The sequence below is a fragment of the Pongo pygmaeus genome, chromosome 1, assembly GCF_028885625.2.
Source record: "Pongo pygmaeus isolate AG05252 chromosome 1, NHGRI_mPonPyg2-v2.0_pri, whole genome shotgun sequence".
NCBI lineage: Eukaryota > Metazoa > Chordata > Mammalia > Primates > Hominidae > Pongo > Pongo pygmaeus.
The window spans coordinates 181,881,006-181,903,009 of NC_072373.2; the positions used below are offsets into that span (position 1 = coordinate 181,881,006).

The 22,004-nt window shown below is 43.8% G+C and overlaps 1 protein-coding gene across 2 annotated transcripts in view; it reads left to right on the forward strand.

Moving 5' to 3' along the window:
* The window catches only part of AGBL4 (AGBL carboxypeptidase 4), a 1,536,119-nt gene that overhangs the window by 1,422,318 nt on the left and 91,797 nt on the right, over positions 1–22,004 (forward strand). For both annotated transcript variants that reach the window (XM_054488559.1, XM_054488570.1), the window contains exon 9: positions 12,983–13,094. In XM_054488559.1, the coding sequence (XP_054344534.1) occupies positions 12,983–13,094 (112 nt within the window). The remainder of the gene's footprint in view (positions 1–12,982; positions 13,095–22,004) is intronic.

The following is a 22,004-nucleotide window of genomic DNA, read 5'->3' on the forward strand; positions in this document are numbered from 1 at the left end:
TGCATTTCTTAATTAGGTGCTTGTCATTGTGTATTCCATAGAGCCATGTATAAGTAAACAGTCATAGACCTTTGAATAAATTTATTGGTTTTATTTATGTTTCTGGGCATAAAAATCTATAATTACCAGGTACAGCCTCAGAATAACTGGTATTTAATGACAATTACTTTTTGTTACCATAGAAATGAGTCCAAAGTAGTTACCCATAATTTCTCATTTCCCAAACCTCACACATGCTGAATTGCAATATTACCATAGTAATTGCCTATTAGTCATCATAAAATACGCAGTTACCCAAAAGATAGCAAGATGCTGTGAAATTTCTCATCTTTGGAAAACCTCAGTATTTCTTGGGAGTGTGGAGGTGGGGTGGGGAGGAACAGACCTCTATGGGTGGTACAGAAATGATTCTGCATTATAGCACGGAACTGCAGACCCCACGGTGGAAATGGGTGCTGTACAATCTGCAGACTGTCTCCATCATTATGTCTCTTGGCCTTGGCGATCCTTATGTAGCAAAGGATGCTCCAGTGCAGTAAATCCAATATAACTAAGGTTTGTTGAGGTCCTGCTGGGTGTCAGGCCCTGTGCTGGGCCTTGGGGAAGCAGAAGGAAATCAGAGGCAGCTCTTGCCAATAAGAACCCCGGTGTTTCCACTAGAAATATGGGTGTGATGCAGTAGAGGCCGAGAGATACAAGAGGAGCTAATATGTAAGTGTCTCCTCACTGCACATTATGGGTATCGTTTCATTTAATCCTCACAGCAGCCCTATGATGGAGGTGGTATGATGCTCCTACTTTAAGTAGAGGGGGAGGTTGAAGCACATAAGTACCATGGAACTTGCCCTAGTTGCTGACCCTAGGCTGCTCCAGTTTTAACCTCTTGATATGCTGTCTCCTGAAGCAGAGAGTACTTCCTTCTGACTGGTAGTGATGAAGGAGGGTTTTTGATGGTTGGACGATATATGAGTTCACCAGACATAAAAGGGAGATAGAGATTTACACAACAAAACATCATTAACCATAGCAGAGGGTAAACCACCAGGGAAGGTATTTCCAGCACCAGCATACACACACACACACACACACACACACACACACACACATTATAACTGGTCTACCTACCTCTTCCACCTCAAAATCTAGAGGAAGAAACATTTCAAACTATCCAAAAATAGAACAGAACCTAAAATCAGCCATGTAAAATATAAATACATGTCAATGTTCTATTTGTTCTGTAACAGCATAAAAACTGCCTATTTTTTCATCAAGCTAGAAACAGAAAACAAAGATCCAGAGCAAGTATTGCCCTGTTGAGAGATCTGCCAGCCTCTCATCACTCTGAGCCTCCTTCCCTTCCCCAGTCACATTTCCCTGCTGGGTGCCGTATCACAGCATCATGAGAAACATTCAATCCAGTGCCCGATCCAGGCCATGCCCCCTCTGCTTGCCCGCCTCTAGGCACAGGTTGTTCCCTCCCTTCCAAGGCATCATGCCATGCTGATGCCACCTCTGACTGTTAGAGAGCACTTTGTTTTCAGGATGAAGCTGCCAGCATGTAACTTCTGCCTCACCTTCTGAAGGATTATTCAAGGCCAGCCCATCTTTCACATGGTAGCCTTCAGCCATTTGAAGATCATGTGTTCCCACCCTTCCCCACTCCCCACTCAATCCCACCACTGCTCCAGGCCAAACATCCCCAAAGCCTTCCAACTTTTCATATGTAATCTGAAATCCATTCCCCTCCCTGTCCTTCCTGCTGTCCTCTGAACATGCTCCAGATGTTTGTCATTGTCTGTCTTTGAGGCGGGGGGTCCACGACTGAAGGACATCATTATAATGATAACAGTGATGATGATAGCTAACATCTATTGAGCCTTCCGAACCTGGCACTATTTTAGGCATTTTGCATTTATTGTTTCATTGAATCCTTAGAACAAATGCATCAGTATTCTCATTTTACAGATGAGGAAACTGAGACACAGGTAGATTAGGTACCCCCCTTCAAGTTCATAGAACTAATTAATTCATGGAGTAGGAGTAGAAAGGGGTCATCAGAAGCCTCATTCTGGGGACCACGCTTCTTCTGATACAGCCCACATGCACACATTGCTGTCTGACATTGAGCTCTCCTCAGCCTAAATCTTTAATTCTTTCCACTTGCATTTCTGCTAAGCTGCAACTCCCCCATCTTCCCTTAGATCCTTACAAGAAGCCTGTGGTGTAGGCAGGGCAGGAATCGCTCTCCTTCTTGAAGCAAAGAAGAAACCAAGCCACAGAGAGGCTAAGTAACTTGCTCAAGGTCACACAGTGAGTGAGCCACACAGTCAGATAAAGCCAGAGTGACAGCAGGGGCCAGACAGACCCTTACCTCCCAGGGACTCTCTCCTGCTTTATGTAACCTGAGTGATGTTTCTGTGGAGGCTGAAAGGACACTGGGGCTGGCAGTGTAATCAGGTGTCTAACCCACAAGTGCACACCGCCAAAACCAATTATTCAAATGAGCTTCCCAGCCAGGTTCCACAGAAAAGGCCAGATGGCTAGATGTCTGTGGAGGCAGCTCCTCATCTCTGTCCCTGCAAGCAGCTGAATAGCATTTCAAAGTTAGAGTTGATAGCAAGTTGATCTTAATAATTGATTCTACAGTGAAGACAGGCCTCTGAGGAGACGGTAACCCAGAATTAGCAGCTAGGGAGTCTGGAGGAGCAAAACAATGTGATAGAATCAAGAACTTCACCATTTCTGGTCCTAGTTCCTAAACCACTGCTTGAATAGTGCCAGTTCTTCATGTAAAAATCCTTCGGTGGCTCCCCATTGACCCTCAGAAAGAACCAAAGCTCTTTAGCCTGGTATTCAGTGCCTGCACAATGGCCTCAAACTTTCTTTTCAGCTTCCTCTCCAACTGTCCACCTTGCCCCTTCCTGCATGCACTCCCATCTGTTCCTCTTGTCTTCCTGGGCTCTTTCCATTGTCTTAAACCAGCCTGCTCTTTCTCACATCTGTGCTTTTGCTTGCACTCTGCTTCCACTTGAGAAGCCTTTTAACTGTTTCTTCCCTCTCTTCTTTTTTCCCTCTCCTGCCCTCCCAAGTCACCAACCCATCCCCAAGCACATACTTTGTACCATGCATTGGGGAATATGAGGTGGGCTTGGCCCCCGTGCTGCCCTTAAGGGGTTCACCGTCCAGAGAAGAGATAACTGTGCTGGTGGAGGGAAGCCCAGGGATTCCCAGGTTGTGAAGTCACTGAAGAGGCACCTCTTAACCCAGCCAAGAGGGTTGGGATAGGGCATGTCAGAGAAAATGTCTGAAGGAAGAGCTGTGTGAGATGAATCTTGAAGGATGAGTGGGAGTTGGCCAGGGAAAGGGAATGGCAGCATGTTCCAAACCAAAGGAATAATTATAATAAATAACAACACAGTAATATAATAATACGAAACATTAATTGAATGTATATAGCTGTCAGACACTATTCTAAGTGTTTTATATGTAGTACTTCCACTAGAGATTTGGAGTGATAATTAATCATACTCCTGCTCCTACACTCATCCTATTCCTATAATGTAGAAGGAGATACAGGGATCAGAAAAATAGGAGTCAAAATATTAGCTTTATTATTGATAAAAGCAGGACCTGGAAGGCATAGTCTGTATCTGTGGCCAAACTTGCCTTCTTTACTTCACTTCAAAATTCAACTTTCCCACCACACACAAGCAGAAAAGGAGGCAAGAAGCCTCCTAGAAAGCACACCATGTGGCAGAGAGAAGACCAGAATAGACCCTTCAGGATTCCAGATCCCAAAAACACATGCTAGGAGGGGCTAGGCCCAAACGGGCTCTGCTTCTTTTCCAGAGCTGACCAGTCAGATAAGTTCCATCTCTTTCCTTGGGAAGAAGAGAAAACGAGGGAATGGAGAAGAAGACCCGTTCTTTTCACTTCTGAGGACCGAAAGTTACCATTGGGATTGAAAGCAATGGGGAGTTCCTCCCGACAACCTCATGAACCTACGAGATAGGTCTTGTATTATCCTCATATTGCAGATAAGGAAACTGACACTCAAAGAGAGGTTAAGTCATTTGCCCAAGTACTGCCTTTAATAGTAGGAGATCCAGGAATCACACCCAGTGATTTGATCCAGAGCCCTTTGAGTCTTACTGCTTGAGTCCTGAGTGAGTGGAGATCCTTGAGGAATGCCAAGTGCTCTGGTGTGGCTGTTGCATGTGGTCCAGGCTGCATCCTACATAGGGTACAGTCTGTGCACCACACAAAGGTGCCAGCTAAGAGGGTAGGTGGAGGGTGGAGTGCAGCACAGGCTTGACAAGCCTTGAGACTTGGCAGAAATGCATCAGCCCACAGAGGGGGCACCTTTTTGTTATTAGCTCACAGGCCCTATCATGTGCTACCCTTGTATGGTGTACAGATTGACAACATAGTGTAAGAAGTGTAGGAATAACTGGGGACCAGATTGTGAAGGATCCTGAACATCATACCAAGAGCAAACCACAAGAACAGCTAACATGTGTAGCACTTATCTCAATCTAGATGGTGTCCTTGGCATTTTACCTGTATGATTTCACTGAGTCCTCAAAACAACCCTCTGAGGTAGACAAAATTCCCACTTTTCAGATTAGAGCTAAGGCACAGAGAGGTTCAGCCACAAAGATAAAATGTGTTGGCCAAGCCAGGGTTTTATCCAGGCCGTGTGGCTCCAGAGCCCACACTTGACTCAGAGCCATTCTCAGGCTCGGTGCAGGTAGGTGAGAGCCTTGCCAGCACCCAGGTCTTGTGAAGACATGAAAGACTTTTATGCCCCCTTTTTTGTTTCCTCTGTCCTTTTTCACTTAAGAAACAGAAATGGTGAATTCCTAGCCTCAAGGGCCAGTGTATTCCTTCAGAAAATGTCCTCCTTCAGATCTTTCAAAAAGGAGTAAACTCCTTATCATTGTTCTTATATAGAGAAAAATAATCTTTTGGTTCTGGAATGGACTTCCCACTCTACCCTTGAATAGCCGTGTAACCTTGGCAGACCCTTTCTGCCCTCTCGGCCTCAGATTCCTCATCTTTGAAATGTGGGGATTAGGTTTTATGAAATCTCAGGTCCTTCCAGTTAGTCACTGGCTCTAAGAATTAGTTTTAAGTTGCAATGCTGGAAATCCACCTGAACCCAGTGTTTGTTGCTGCCAAGCAGGAGAGAGGATGAATCCCTGGAGTGTATGCTCTGTATGGGAAGGGAGAAGGCACTCTAAAGCCTCTCCTTACCCACTAGGAAGAATTTCTTAGGGTTGGAGATAATCTCTTTTCCAGACGTGATCTAAGCACCCTTGTCTCCAATCGTGCCACCTTGCCGAAAAGGCCACCATTGTAGGGTAAAGACCTTGCTGAATGAACCTTGGAAGAAGAAAAACTAAGTGCTCATCTTGGCTTTGCTATAAACCTTGGGCACATCCAAGTCTGCTCCATATGGATGTGCAGTTTGTGCACTGTACAAATGTTCAGTGGTCAAGGGGTCAATGGGGGCTATAGGCTATGACTCTGCTCTCAATCCAAAGTCTGGCCAAACCAAGTGGCATTATTCTGTACTTTACCCACCCAGAAATGGCACCTGATTGCAACTTATTACCCTCGGTGGTAGGGGGCAGCACCTTTCGTCAATTTGCATAAAGGTACCTTTTATGTTAGTCCCTCATTTGAAACTTAGATTCCCCATTTAAAAAATAAAGATATTGCATCTGCCTCACTGCACATGAGGGACAGTCCCTCTGTTAGGCTCTTACCTGACTCCCAGGACTGCTAAGACAGAGTATAATGGTGGCTAAGAACATAGGCTTTAGAGTTGGGCAGACTGGGTTCAAGCTCTGCCTCTGTCACTTGTCCTTGCTGGACCATGGTCAGATTACCACTTCTGAGCCTCTATTTATACAGTTCAACTGAGAGTCAGCTGTGTATGAGACACTGTGCTAGCACTGAAGACCCAGTGGCAAATGAAATAGATTCAGTCGCTGCCCTCTCAGCACTTTCAAGTCTTTGAGCAAACAGATGAATTTGTCCAAGGTCACAAAGCTACTAGATGACAGAACTGGGACTCAAACCCAAGTCCTTCTGCCTTTGAAGGCTATGTTCTTATCCACCCTCCTCTCTGTCTTCACAGTCTTGGTCACAGACATCTCCTCGTCATGATGATCTAAGAAGGGATGTGAGGAGAATGCTTTAAATACCTTGGTGGTGGTGATGGGAAGTGGATGTGTTATGATTATCCCTTGTGTTTGGGACAAAGGACACTGCCTGCAATCCTCCATCTACACAACAGCAGAGCCCAACCCACATGCTAAGCATTTTTCAGGGGCTGTTGATGACAGATTATCCAGCATTCTGACACGGGCCAATCAATAGAGCTGGAAGGTGCCTCAGGCCAAGGGCAATTGAATCCCAACCTTTTAGTGGCATTAAATAAAGCAATATTTATTTTGCTTTTGGTGCAAATATGCTTAATCCAATCCAGCTCATTGGTAATGCTGAAAAACTGCTGTGTTTGGGGGACAATTGCAGGCATACCTCATACATCTCTGCTTGTCAATGCCACTGCTCCTTAGAGCAGCCTCACGGTGCTCAGGGCAAGATTGATCTGGAGCCGCCAAGCTGCCTTTTTCTCTATCCTTCAGAGGAGATGAAAAAGAAATCATAAGGAGGGGAATTGAAATCATTGCTCTCATTCTAGCTGCCATTATTGCAAACAGTGATAAGGCATGGTGTCCTTCATGAGATGGAGCTATTTATTTGCCATTTGAATAACATTCTCTGGAACCATTATATCTCTGCCATTGGGCAAACGAGAGAGAACAGGATAAGAAGATCAGACAAATGAGTAGCTTAGTGTCTCTTTTATAAATCACACACACTCACAGATGGCTGGACCTCAAAGGTGACTGAACCATCCTGCCATCAACAAGACCTGGGTTCAAATCTCAGGTCTATATCTTACTAGTTGTCAAGTGACCCTCTCAAGATCAAACCTTTCTTGGATTTTATTTCCTTATTTATCAAATGAGGATTAATAATACCTATCTCATTTGATTATTGTGAATGAGTCTAGCATTTAGTAGGTGCTTACTTTTCAAAATATATCTGAAAGTAGCTATCTAACCCATGTTTGCAAACCTGCAAGGTATTCATCCATGCTTTTGTTAATCTGTTCACTCATTCATTCATCCAATAAATATATTGAATCTTCTCTGCACCTGGGTTTATAGTAGACAATGTTGGAGTGGGGGTGGGAAAGATAACTCACACATTATCCCTGCCCTCATGGAGTTCACAGATTAGAGGAAGAAAGAAAAGATACTTAAGAGTATCTCCAACTCAAAATAAAGACATTATATATTATGCAGTCATATGTAAATTTGGCCTCCATATATTTGCATTTTCTAGAATGGTCGTAATGTGAAAGATTCTTTCCCACTGGTGCCATAAATAGCCCCATTCTTTCTTGTCAGAACATAGGTCTTGATTTTGAGCTCACGCAAAATTTTCATCTTAAATAACAGAATACAAGAGCACCAAGGAGACAGAGACTCAGGGCAGGGACCCAGGATTTTGCATTCAGTGACTCTAAACTGGCAGTCATAGGAGTGAGAGCCTGGCATCTGGAGGCCATCTTATGCATTCCTCTGTCTTTAGGCAGCTGCTTTTTGGTCCTGAAACCACTAAAGAGAAAGAGCCTGTACCAGCCTTGGCCTATTGTGCTTATAGTCAGTTAGGGACACAAGCAGAACATACTAGCAGCCTGTTAGAAATATGCATAATTGCTGACCATTCTTGCTTCCCTAACTTTGCACATGCTATACCCTTTGCCTGGAATGCTCTCTCATGCCTTGACTCTTGGCAAACTCCCATTTGTGTCCCACGAATCTCAAATGTTGAGCAATGCATGCAATTAATGTTAAGATATTGGTCATCCTTGACTAGTTGGTGTTTCATTTTAAAACTGTATCAACACTTTTCCTAGAAAATTTTGTTTTCTTTGAACTTTAACTTAATTGGAAATATGTGTTTTCTCCAAAGTCCCTTACTCTGGGGGTAAAAAGCCCAGTTACTGATGCTTTAGAATATATTGAGAGAGCCGAAAGAGATCTCTGTGAGTGAAGTATAGCATTCCGTTTTACAAATAAGTGCATAGAGCCTAGGGAGGGGAGGTGACTTTTCCAAGATGACACAGACATTGGAGGTGGGACCTGTACCCCAGGCTCCTAGCCAGGGATCCTGTATCTTTACTAAGATGTTCTGTTCAGTAAATACTTATCTACTGATAGATTGAGTGCCATTAGAAGCATTCATTTAAAATCAGCTCAAAAGATGCCCATGCGGGTACTACTCACTGAAGAATATCACAAATGCTTTAGCTTCTAAAAAGCTCTAGACTCTCTGAGGATTGAAGATGCCTGTGAATCACCAGTTACATTCTATTTTTATTAGCAGGCTGGATCTAGGAGTTGACCTTTCAGGATCTCTGACCTCTAATAATTTTCCTTCAGCTCTGAAGTTCTTTTTTGAATCAAAGAGGTTTCCTGGAAGCAGCATAGCCAAGTAGGGAGCCTATGAAGTCCAGAACAGGACACCTGAGTTCCAGTCCAGGCCCTTTAGAGTACTTGTTATGTAGCCTCGAAAGAATGGCTTACCTTTTCTAGCCCTCAACACTCCCACTAGAAAATTGAGGTTTACCATGTGATTGAATGGTTGTGAGAACTATGTCATATGAGACAGGAAAATGCTTAGGAGGAATGAAATGTTTGTTCAACAACTACTTCTTCGATGTCTGCCATGATCCAGGGTCTTTGTCAGGCACAGGAATACCAACGTGAATAAGAGGGCATCCTTGCTCTTGAGGAATTCATGGTCCAGTGGAGAAGCGGACTCAACAATTACATCTTGTCTTATAGCCACTTTGCTAGGGGAGCAACAGATGCTATGGGAGCAGAAGAAAAGCACCTACCCCTCATGTGCAGGGAGTGAAAATCCTCCTCTACTTCCTGGAGGAGCTGATATTTAAGTTTAGACAATATCAACAGTGCCACAATTATCACCACTTCATTGTCATCACTGGCTATAGTTTGTTCAATGTTTATGTTTTTCTGAGAATTCTGCTGGTCCATTTACAGACATTAATTCATGTATGCAATCCAGAAATTCAGAGTGGTTATCCTCTTTATACATATGATAAAACAGAAGCCTACAGGTGCATTTTAAAAAAAGAAATTTTAAAAAAATCACACAGCTGGTGAGGAACACAGCCAGAACTTAAACATAACTGTAAGTCCCAAAGCTGCTGGTCCCCACAGTATAATCCTGTTCTGTGCAACTCCATGGGGCAAGGCTGAGAAGGATGGAGGAAGTAACTGGGAGACACATTCAGCTAAAAAGGAAAAAAGAATTTTCTGATGGAAGATTCAAGAATGAGATAAGCTAACTGGAAAGGTAGTGAGTTTTAGGTCATAGAGGTGTCCTAGAGCAAGCTGGTGACCTGCCCAAGACAGTGCTGAGGACATTCCTATTTGGGGGCAGAGGAGAGGCACATAACTGAGCATCTCTAAGGATACAATTGTTTTATGATTACATCCTGTTGTCAAGGGTAATGTACCTTTCTAAATATTTAGATGCTCCGTGAGGGCTGGAAAAGCTTTGTGAGCACAGCACCCAGACCAGTGATTCCCTCTGTTTTTTGACCAGTCATTGGGAAGTGGACAATATAGGGGCCTGCCAGAATTTTCTATGACTTATTTCATAGGGCCATCTGATTAGGGGTGCATTCAGCTAAAGTTAACGAGGACTGACTCTAGCCACTTAAGCAAAAAGGGAATTTATATGAAGGGGCTTACAGAATCACACAGAAACTGGTAGCCAGACTTGAAAACAGAGCAATTAACTGAGCAGCTCTGAAGGGCCAGAATATTCTGCCTCTGTTCCACAGCAGCACTGCTGCACAGCACTCCCTGCTGCCTCGCATCACCCAGTCCCAAGTTTACGTCCTGGGCAGGAGTGGCTGGTGCCTGAGCCTATTGCTGCCCTGGCTTCCAGGGAACAAAGAGGTAGAATCTGGCTCATCTGGCTTCCATGGAGGGAGACGGGGCAAAATCATGGCCTCATCTTGTAATGATGGAGGAGCAAACTCACCACATTCAACCCCCCCATCTAGTAACAGGGTTAGATGCTGGGCATTCCCCAAAGAACATGGACAAATGCCCACTTCACTTGGGAGGGAACAGAGCATGGGTTTGAACTCAGATCTGCCTAATTCCCAGACTGAAGGAAGAGAAGAGGTCATCCCTGAACACTGCTGCCCATTCCAGCCTCCAATGGACTGCAAAACTATTAGTCCATGTCATTCACATAGAACATAGCATAAAATAATAATACAGTACAATAAAAACAACAATATAGCATTTTTGGGTTACCATTATGCACCAAAACCTGTGCATTAGCTCATTTAATACTCACAATATTATCCTGCGTTATAAATGGATATAAACCTGTAAGCATATCTTCTTCCTTCTGCTAGATTATACATTTCTTGAGGTTAGAGAGTATCTCTTATCAATCACTCTATCCCAGCAACACTACCATGGAGCTTGGTGTGTAGAAGGTTCTTAATAAAACCGTGATGAATTGCTGTGTTTAACTCTTGCCTCATCCTTGTTCCCTGAACCAGTCTCTCCTCCTTAATTTACTTATACATTCTCAAAAGCAGAGAGCTTGCTTAAACTGTTTGTTCCCTAGAAGAGCATAGACATTAAAGCTGGATAGTCCTGGGTTTGAAGCCTGCTCCACCATATGCTGGCCGAATTACCCTGAGCAGGTTTCAGATGAGTGTGACTGTGAGGCTCTCTCTGTCTGTCCTTAATCACTTTCATGAGTAGCAATACTTCAGATAAGAATATTTAAGAACTGCATGAATATGTCTGTAGATCAAGGCACTAGTCACAGCACTGAATGTTTCCTTTCTGAAAAACAATTTAGTGTAGTCGGAGGAGAGCAGAGTAAGGAGAGCAATTGGTAAGATTTTGGACTCTCAGAATCAGGTTGACCTGAGCTCAAATTCTGACTCTATTACCTAGTAGCTCAGTGACCTTAGAGAAAGTTATTTACATTTTCTAAGCCTTTGTTTTCTCCTCTGTAAAATGGTAATACAGGGCTTGTATGGCATAAAAGCAAAAATGAAGATTTGTGTAAAGGTACTAGTAAGCACTTCTTAAATGTTAGCTACTGCTGCACTTACCGCTATAAGCTCAGAAAGAAAAGATGGCAGGAACTACATCAAAGGCTAACAGGAGTTATATTTGAGTGATAGGAAGGTGATGTTACTTTTTTCTTTTTTACTTTCTATATTGAGGACCATTTTTCATTTTTAATAGTGATTTTACAGTCAGTCAATCCTCTTACCAAGCAATTCTACTTCTGGAAACTGTTCTAAGAAAAAAATTCTGAAATGTGGAGAAAACATTAGGGATTACAGTATTCATCAGTTCATTTTGAAAATAGTGTAGCATTGAAAACAAAATAAATGTGCCACAGTGGGGAAATGCTAAATGAATTATGGGGGTTCATATAATGGGATAATATGTCATATTATAACACTATTACAATGTTAGTTACAAAGAGTTTACTAACAAAGAAACATGCTCATGTTGTAATGGCAAATGAAAAAGGGACACCTTTGCAAGTTCAAGGTCAGGAGGTAGCTTGCTGGCCTAGAAGGTGAGCATCAGTGATCCCCTCTGTTTAGAGCACAGAGAATGGTTGGTATCTAGGCATCACTGCTCTTACGGAAATCTTGGAACAGAGAGGACATTTCTTTGTGTGGTCCTCTCCACTGAGGATGTGGGGTAGGGAGAGTGCAGTCCATGATGAAAGAGGCTCTTGAAAAGCTTGTGGCCCATTTGTAGAAGCTCCTTCTCTACTTGTAGCTGGGGAAACGTAGGCCTTGAGAGAGCAAGGGACTTGCCCAGGGTCACATAGTACACCATCCGCAGAACAGGGGGACTGAACTCAGTGATATCTCCTCTGCATACCATGGGGGCATTATCCCACACTCACGAAGGATGGACTTGCCAGAGAGGCTAGGCAGGACACTAGTGAAAATCTGAATGTGGAGCCAAAGGATGTTCCCAGAAGTTTCCACATTATTCTCTGGTTCTCACTGAGACAAAAGTAGCATAGCATAGTGATAAGAAATGGGGTTCTCCCAGTCCCTCCAGGGGCATTGAGGAAAGAGGCATTTGAAAAGAGAAGGCTTATGCCCTGGTCTCCTCAAATCCACACATGCAACTAGCTCTCCAGGCTCAGCAAAGGAAAGGAAAGAACATAAACCTATGTAACTGGAGCACTTGAATCCAAGTCCAAGCCTAAAATGTCTGGAAATCTTCAGTCTTCTGCTGTACCCTGTCATGGAAGGTGAGGTGGGAGGAGGCAAGGAGAAGACAAGAAGACCAGGTAAAATATGATTACAGTTCTCTGGACCTTGGCCCACACTCAAGGTAATACCAGAGGAAGTGGTAAAAAGGTGTTGGGTTATGGTGTATTTTGAAGGTAGAGACAATGGATTGGCTATAGGTGTGAGCAAAGAGGCATAATGGGAACACCAGTAGTTGTGGCCTGAGCATTTTTCTCAGCTGCAGTGTGGAGAAGATGTGCATATGTGTCTATGAGTCATGTGTCTATGGATGCTGACATGAGGCTACACCACAGAAATACTTTTGAATCTCTCTGTGACTCAGTTTCTTACTCTGCAAAGTGGGAATTGCAATAGTAGTGACCTCACAGGGTTGTTGATGACACTGAAAGAATTAACTCATATAAAGTACTTAGAACTGTCTCTGGAAAATGATAAATGCTAGGTAAGTGACATAATCACTGCTCCTACTCATAAGCATATTTTGACAGATGAGAAGCTCAGCTTATCCTGTCTATATTGACTCTTACTTCGGGTACTGCCTAGGTGTTCTCTGATGGGGTTTGATCTGAATCGTCACTGGCTGGATCCCTCTCCATGGGTCCACCCTACCCTGCATGGAGTGAAACAACTCATCGTCCAGATGTACAACGACCCAGTAAGTAACTGAATGCCCTCCACAGCTGCTGATCTATGGCTTGATCTGGGAAATGGCAGTGTTGTATTGGGAAAGTTCACTAGAAGCTGCAAATTAGGAATACATAGCTAAAACCAGGGAGGCACTAGGCCTGCTCTTCTCTGAATCCAACAGACCCAGGGTCCTTCTCCCAATCTCTTTTCCTGCAACCTCTCACAAATAGTGGATTCAGTTTTGGAGGTCTGGAGGGTTAAAGGAAATATATTGGAGTGTATCCATATTTGTCAGGGATCTTTGGTTACAAGCTAAAGAAATACAACTTGAATTAGTATAAGAAAAATAGAGAATTTATTAGAAGAATACCAAGGACATGTCATGTAATTGAAGACTGTAACCTGGCTTCTTCTACACATAGGAAACATGACTGCTGAGTGTCACATCCAAAGGTTCTCAACACTACAGTAACTTACGCTTATTTTCCAGTTCCAGTTCCAAAAGTATTGTGATTGACCTAGTTGGGAGGACATGCCTACTTCTGGGCAAGTCAATTCTGGCTCAGGAGACAAGAATATGCAAGGACAAGGCAGCCTCTCTGGAACCATGTGGATGGAGCTGGAGGGTGGGTTGGTACCTGTTTTCAGAAAAGAGGGCCTACCATTTCAGAAGAGAGAAGGGGACATAGGCAGACAGAACAATGGTGTTCACACCACGTTTGCTCCCTGGGGCAAGTTCTTGTTTGTAAGAAACAGGAGAAGACAGCGGGGTTTCATAGCTTAGAGAAATGAAGCAAACCACAGTATTCTGTCTCTGAAGAGCTATCGCAGAATGGGGGAGACAGACCTTTTTTTCAGGTGGGGGATATGGGAAGAGGTAGAGAAATAGAACTTTTTAACAACTATAGCTGCCTGAGAATGGAGTATGTGTGTGTGAGCTGTGAGCTTTGCTTTACTAAAAGTGTTCAACTTTTAGTCCAAAAGGGTGCACAGAGGAGACTCAATTGTTGGAAGACATTCTAGTGAAATTCCATTTGAGTCCCTTCCAACTTCAATGACTGATTTTATGACCCACGACTGCTGTCAGGTGAGAGATGGTGATTGCTAAGACAACAAAAGTCACACAGTTGGGGTACTTCAGAGATGCACCAATGTAACCCATTCTACTTACCCTCGTTGAGGATGCCAGTGAAATTTTCCTGAATTAAAGAGCAACATAGGTATTGATCAGATAGAAAAGTGTGCTTAAAAACAAATGCATATATTAGAGCAGGGATTAATGAAAAAGTCAGTCCTGAGGTGCAATGTAGTTTTCTTGGCTATGAACTCAACAGTTATCTTGGTCCTCCTACATAAACTTTGCTTTCCTAGGTCCTTTCACAGTATACCTTCTGTGTCAGGGCTTGCATAACCATAACCCTAGGATATTTACTTCCTTCGCCAGCTCATCCTTCTTTGTCTATAAAAGAAGGTGTGAACTGTGCTCACCAAATCCATATGCAGAGATAGAATGATTGTGGTTTGCTGCCTTTCTCTAAGCTTTGAAACTCCACTGTCTTCTCCTAGTTCTTACAGACATGAACTTGTCCCTGACCTCTCAATGTCATCCTGATCAGCTTTCCTTGCAGAGAGAAGCTGCTTCTGATTTTCTCAGGAAGAATCTGTAGTCTGCAGAGTTCTGCCCTCTCAGGCTTCTGTGTTGACTACAGTTTCCCTGATAGAATCACAATACTTCCTTCTCAAAGAGAACAAGCTCCTACATTTTTTTTCTGATTTGGCTGATAATAGATATTCAATAACTGCATGTTGAGTTGAATTGGACTGAACACAGAATATCCTATTATGCCAAATGCAATATGGTTTATAGATACAAAACAATTATTCCCAGGTAGGATGATGAGGCACAGTAAAAAACAAATCAAACAAACAAAAAAATGGCATTGGACCAGAAGGAGTGACAGAGTGGAAACCATTGAACAAAGTGGTATTTTAGATAAATCCCCAAAGAGAGAAATGGGAGTTTGGGGGCAGCCTGGGGGAGGAACACAAGGGAAGTAGGTTAGGGTTGCTAAAGAGGAAAAGGCTTCAGCATGCCATTGCTGTCATTAATTATTGATTTACTCACAAACAACTGGGTGCTCATTCATGCTGCAAAACACAGATCCAGCAAGAGTGAGTTACACAGATGTTAGGAAATGATTTGCGTCATGAATACATTGATCATCAGCTGGTTAGATCTTAATAAGTACATCTTGGGTGCTGAGCTAGTTGTATAAGCCATTTTCTTACTGAAAGGCTACTCATTTATGCCTCAAGCAAGGGTATGGAGCACTAATATAGGAGTCAAGCTGGCCTGGAATAGGATCCCAGCTCCCTCAGTTCCTTCCTGTCTTCCCCACTCTCTCTCTCCTCACTCAATCTTTTACTCCATTTTTTCCTTTCTTCCCTATTTATTTATATATGGGCTTTCTATGTGCACTGAGGTTCTACTAGCAAAAAAGAAAAACCCTAACCCTTGCAATATAGTGGGGAAATAGACTTTAAACAAGTAAATACTGATAAATATATATTTATAAGATGTGTCAGGGGTTACCAAGAACAAAAGCACAAAGTATGACTTCTAGGTAGAATGGTCATAAGTCTTGGCTTTCCTGGGGCAGTTCTGGTTTATACCTACTGTCCTGGAGTATCTTTTAACAATGCCCTCTTTTCACTCTCAAAATTGTTCTGATTTGGATGATAAATTGTACACTCTCTCTATTAAAAATGATGCGAGGCCAGATGCGGTGGCTCGTGCCTATAATCCCAGCACTTTGGGAAGCTGAGGCAGGCAGACCACCTGAGGTCAGGAGTTCGAGACCAACCTGGCCAACATGGCAAAATCCGGTCTCTACTAAAAATACAAAAAAAATTAGCCAGGTGTGGTGGCACATGCCTCTAATCCCAGCTACTCAGGAGGCTGAGGCAGGAGAATTACCCAAACCTGAGAGACGGAGTTTGTAGTGAGCCAAGACTGTGCCACTGCACTCCAGCCTGAGTGACAGATCAAGACTCCATCTCAAAAAATATAATAATAATGATGCAAAAACACCTAGCACAGTGCTGGTGTATAGCAGACCCTCAACAACCATTACCTGGATCTGATTCAAATTCACATTTGACTTCAGACATCTTTGTGCCCAGTTGCAAACACTGCAGTGCCCTGAGGCATCTGCCCTAAGAGCTTTAAGTGCATTTCTGCTCCTGAACTTCAGTGTCACATACGTAGTCACTCAACCCTGAACTATCTGAACTGCCAGGACAACTTCTGGGCTTTTTTTCTAAATGCACAGCCTCACTTCTCCTGTCCAGGTTGCCTTCTGCCCCCAGAATCAACAAGCAGAGAATCAGCAAGACCCTCCAACATCAACTGTCATTCCTTCAGGCCCTGTGCTGGGTGCCGAGGAGTTCACAGCCTGGTGGAGACAGACATTTACAGACAGTTATTCTAGGTGCATTTATAGAGTAAAGCACAGGGGTTGTGGGAGCCCAACCCAGGAGGCAACACCTGAGCTGATACATGAGGGATGCTGAGGTCAGGGAGAACTTTCCAGGCAGAGAAAACAGCATATGCACCTGCCCTGAGAGGGTGGCTTACTCAGGAGGCTGGAAGTCATTCAGTGTGGCTGGTACCGGGACAGACAGAAGAGGTCATTATGACACAGGGAGCAATCTGGACTTTATTTTCATGGGAATAGGGAGCCACTGAGGATTTTAAGCAGGGAATTGACAAATTAGGTTTGCATTTCAGAGAGACCTCTCTGGTGCCCGTTAGAAAAATAAATTTGGACGGTGCCAAACTAGAGACAGTGAGACCATTAGAATTTGCTGCTGTGGAGTTGAAAAGGAAGAAGAGGAGTCTAGAAGTAATAAGGAGCCAGACCTAAGGGACATGGTGACTGTGGCTGATGGGAGAGGAAGGAGGAGTCTTGCATGATCCCTATGGTTTTGACTTGGGCAGCAGAGTAGTGTGGCACTTTTCCTGAAATGGGAACCCAGGAGGAACAGTTAGTACAGGGCCAAGTGATGCATTCATCTTTAGAGGTGCTCAGTGTACAGCAGACCTGAAGTGATATGTCTAGCCTGCACTGGAAGGCTTCTGGAATGAGCCCTTCTGTGAGCTTGTAACCTGGAAACAGGAGCCTGCTGTTCTTGTATTAGTGATGACATTGACTTCAAAGGCTGCTTTCCTAGCCCTGTGCTCACTAAAATCTTACCCCTCTTGGGGACATTGGGTATTAAATGATGATCTTGAAAACAAGGTGTTTAATCAAGAGGACTACCGTGGATCTGAGACATAAAGTGTTTCATTCTCCACTCCCATGATAGCTGCCTGTGGACACTGTGGCCTGGCCCCTGTTTGCCAGTTATGATTGATTGTTCCCCAGGGAAAGGGTCTGGTTAACTCATCTCAGGGTCTCCGGAGCCCAGCAGGGACCTGGCTGTAAGCAGGTGCTCAGGATAAATGTTGAGCAAATGATGAAGCTAACCTAGAGCTTCTGTGACTTGGTTTTAGAAGACTTTCCTGATAAAAGGAAGAATTGAACCACAGACCCCTCCCCAATCTTATCTCTCCCTCAGAGTATCCCCTGATCCCACTGCCACCATCACTGTGCCCTCCTTTAATGAAGGCTCTGATCTGGTGACAGAGATTTCCCTGCAACCTGCTGAGATTTTCCAACACTCCCAGGGATAGAACCTGAGATGGCATCACCCACTCCCATTCCCATGAGAGAGGATTCTGATCATCTTCATGTACTTGCTTCAGTCCTGGACTCGGCATCTACCCCATTTTACCCCCCATTGAAATTAGCTCTCTATGGCCATCAAGGGTTCACTCAGATCCCAGATCCCTTGTCTTCCCAGTCCCTAACCTGCCCTCACCATCTAACCACGTCTTGTTTGGGAGCTGCGCTTAGACATTTTGATATCTTTAGTGGTGGTAAAGATATCAGTTTTAGAACTGGTGGGAGCCAGTTCTAACTCTTCTTTAATCCAGGTCTCTCTTTCCAATTCTGATTTTAGATCTGAGGTCTAATTAGCACCAGAAATGATATTACCTTTCAGGCGAGAGCTTACCCGCTGTCCATGGGAGTTTGGCTTTCTCCTAGCACACATACCACAGAGTATGACAGTGACTTCACATCACACAATCGGCCACACAACGAGAGTCAGTCACCCACAAGGCCACAGAGAGGGCCCTCCTCTCACAGCTATATCCAGTTATGATCTTAGAAAGCTAAGCCCATATGTGAATGGGCTTCCCAGGACCATCCATCTGCAACTCCACTAGCATCTAACTATGTACTTGTCAGGTGCACCCAGTGTTTGATGAAGCTAAATAACAAAGTAGTGTTTACTTTAAAATCCTCAGTTAATTGACTGCAACACACATTTTTCAATGTTCCCATTTGCAAGACTCTTGAGCTATCTCTGGGGTTACAGAGATTAATAGGGCAGAGTCCCAGGTCGGGGGAAGTTTACAATCTGATGAGAAGGCCAGACCCTTATGAAATTTTAATTCCAGGCAGTTAGGAAGGTGTGCTATAATTAAGCAAACACAGTGCTTTGGAAACATGGGGCTGAAAGAGATTAATCCATGTGGGGGTGGGGGGTGGGTGATCCAAGGAAGCTTTTTTGAGAAATCTGCATTTGTACTGGCCCTTTGGAGATTGGTAATACTTCATCAGGTGGCTGAGCTTTGGAGAGAAGGGAAGTTATAGGGAAAGGGGAGAGGGCATTCCAGGAAAATCTGAGCAATGGAATGGAGGTGGAAGATCTCAGCTTCTGGGCTTGGTGTGCAGGATTTATAACAGGTAGCTGTGAGGAGGGCATGTGAGGTGCAGGCTGAGGAAGCCCATGGATGGGTTTGAACACTGCCCCAAGGCATTTGGCTTCTTCCTATGGCCCAATGCTCTCTTCTTACTAAAATCAAGGTCTCAGGCCTGCTTTTAAATTGATTTTTAATTGAATTAAATATCACGACGAAAAAAAAATCAAAGCAAGGAAACAAAGTGCCACTTGTTAGGAATAGTCCAGCATATATCCTCTCTCAGTCTTGAAAATCAGAGTAGTCAGTGGAGAGTCCTCAAAAACGCTGGAGCAAGGGAAAGAGAGATCAATGAATAGCATTTCCAGCCACTCGATTCTTCAATCTAGAAATCTTGGAGTCATTCTAAAATTGAAATCCACCTGGGTCTGTCTTCCCTGCTTTAAATTCTTTCAGTGGGCCTGCATTACTTCTGGAATAAAGGCTAGTGTTCCCCGGCATGCTGTTCAGAAACATGCCCTATTCATTTCATTCAGTACCTTTCCGTACTCCCAGGACCTAGCACAGAACCCGGCACTGTAGAGAATATTCTGTTGAATGATGAATGCGCTGATGAATAAACAATGCATGCTTTAGAAAATTACTAAGGCTGCAGTGTGGAGAGTGGATCAAAGGAGGTGAGACTACGTGGGAAGAAGGGAGACCAGGTAGGTGCTTATTGCCATAGCCGAGGTAAGAATGATGAGATACCAACTCAAGTGAAAAGGCTGTTGCTAAGAAGAACCCCCCAGGGTCTGTCTGGGGAGGTGAATGGGTTTCCACCAGCCCTTTCCTTTACCTCCTGAGTCCCTCAGAACCCAAAGTTGCTATTTTGAGAGGTTTCTACACTCCGAGGTGATTTTCCCCCATTTACTAGAGGAGAAAGGCCCTCCTCAGCTGCTGCCTGTGTTGCTATAACAACTTGGCTGCAGCTCTTTTAGACAGATCCGTTTCCTTAAATCATTTAAGGAAAATTAGCTGCCATAACAACGCAGAGCAGTTTTTAAAATAGAGCAACACGGGACTGGCTTTTTTTTTTCTTTTCTTTTCTTTTCTTGCCTCCTGCAGCCCTTAAGATAAGCTGCTCTCTTTCTGTCAAATAAATAAATAAATTATAACACATTTACTTGACAAACAGAGCAGCTGGTGACATGGTCAAATAACACACACAGAACCAGCACTCATTCACACCAACCCACAAAATACACACACAGATACACACACACAAGCACACAACATAGCCATATGCAGAAAACACATACATTCACAAATATCAAACAGAAAATACGTATACATAAAAACATAAACATGGTAAATAAAAACAGGCACATAAACAAGTATGCAGTTCTACATAATTACACCAAGGAGACATACAAAAACACACAGCGCAGTTTCACCATTCAATTAAACCGAGGTCTGTTCTTAGGGGAAGCAGGGGTCCCACTGGGTCATGAGGCTAGAAGGCCCTCAAATGGCAACTCCTCACTGGAAACCAAGGGACCCGAGTGTCCATACCTGACAGGCTTTCGAGTCCATTGGCCCAGAGGAGAGTCTTTTTGTGGAAGGAGTAAACCCACTTTGTGGAGGGTGAGGGGTAAAGGATACCCCTCATACACCCCACATACACACTCAGAAATAAACTAGGAGGACAGGATGCCATAGCCATGGCATTCTGGGTGAGGTAATTCTTTACCCCCTATGGCAGGATGTTTATCACTCCCTAGGAAAAGACAGAACCACCCCTGTTAAAAATCACATCCCTAGGGCACTTGCAGACTGTGTCACTGAGGCCTTAGCAACTCTGGGAACTGGACTGTGGGTCCCCAAACCTTTGTTCCATCCCCATGTTTCCTGACTTGATTATCTCAGAAGTTCCCTGCAGGGAGCAGCTGAAACTGTGTGGCAGTAAATGGGGTTGGGAATACGAAGTCCTCTGCCAGGGTGGCTGAACCACTCATTTGCTTGGTGCTCATAGGTGAGTCTCTTACCCTCTCCAGGACTTTACTTTCCCCCTTGTCTACACATAGTAGAGGTTGAAGATTGGTCTCCAAAGAGCCCCTCTGGTTCCAGCTTTCTGTGCCAGATAGAGATATCTGTTGGGTATAGCTCTTGATCCACTGATGGGCAGAACTTCCACAAGGCACAAAAGTCCTGGCTGCTGCCAGAGAAGGACAGACTGATTGGATGCTTAATGAAAGTGCTTAGTACAAAGCAGATACTCCATAAACGTTAGTTTCCAAAGCCTCAGTGTGCCCATCTGCTAAAAGAGAAGAACAATCTCTGACCTGCCTACCTCACCAGTTGTAGAGCAAGATCCAATATATGTGAGTGGAAAGTGTTTTATAAAGGCGAGGAAGGATTCTTGCCCTGGAGTTGGGTGGAGAGGAATATCCTGTTGAAATGTTCAGACAGCAGCCAGCTGCTAGAGGTGCCATGAGGGATAGATTAAAGCACCCACACCAGCACCATGGGTTGCACACACAGGTCTGCTCGAACAGTTTTCCATTCCTACCTACATGGCCCAGGAAATCAGTAAATAGCCACTGGGGTGAAAGGTTCAATATGGAAATAAAGACTTGAAGTAAATGTGATATTGTGCAGGGGGCTCTGAGAACATAGGGTGCTTTGGATTCATGAAATTTTTACAGTTTTTCCTACAACAGTTCGAGATGGTTTATGAAACTTTAAGGAATTTTAAGAGGAATCATTACTTTTCTGAAGGGCAACTTCTCCCACCTGTGATAAAAGACATGGTTTTTCTAACTCTAGATTTTCACTTTGACTCCAGCAGAAAGCAGGGTAGAGATGGATTTCATTCTTCAGAGTAATATTCCTGGCAAGCAGGTTGCCTCCTTCAATTTCTGTAACACCTTTTCATCCCAAAAGACTCTGGATACATCTCAACTACTGACTAGATACGTATTACTTCAAATGTAGAGTTTCTAGAAGGTTCTCTTTGAGTCCAGCCCATTACACTCTCTATGCCTCAGTTCCCTTGTTTGTAAATTGGGAATGGCAATGCTCGTCTCCTGGAATTTCTGTTAGGATTAGATACTATGCATATACATAACCTTTAGTAGCAGGTATGTG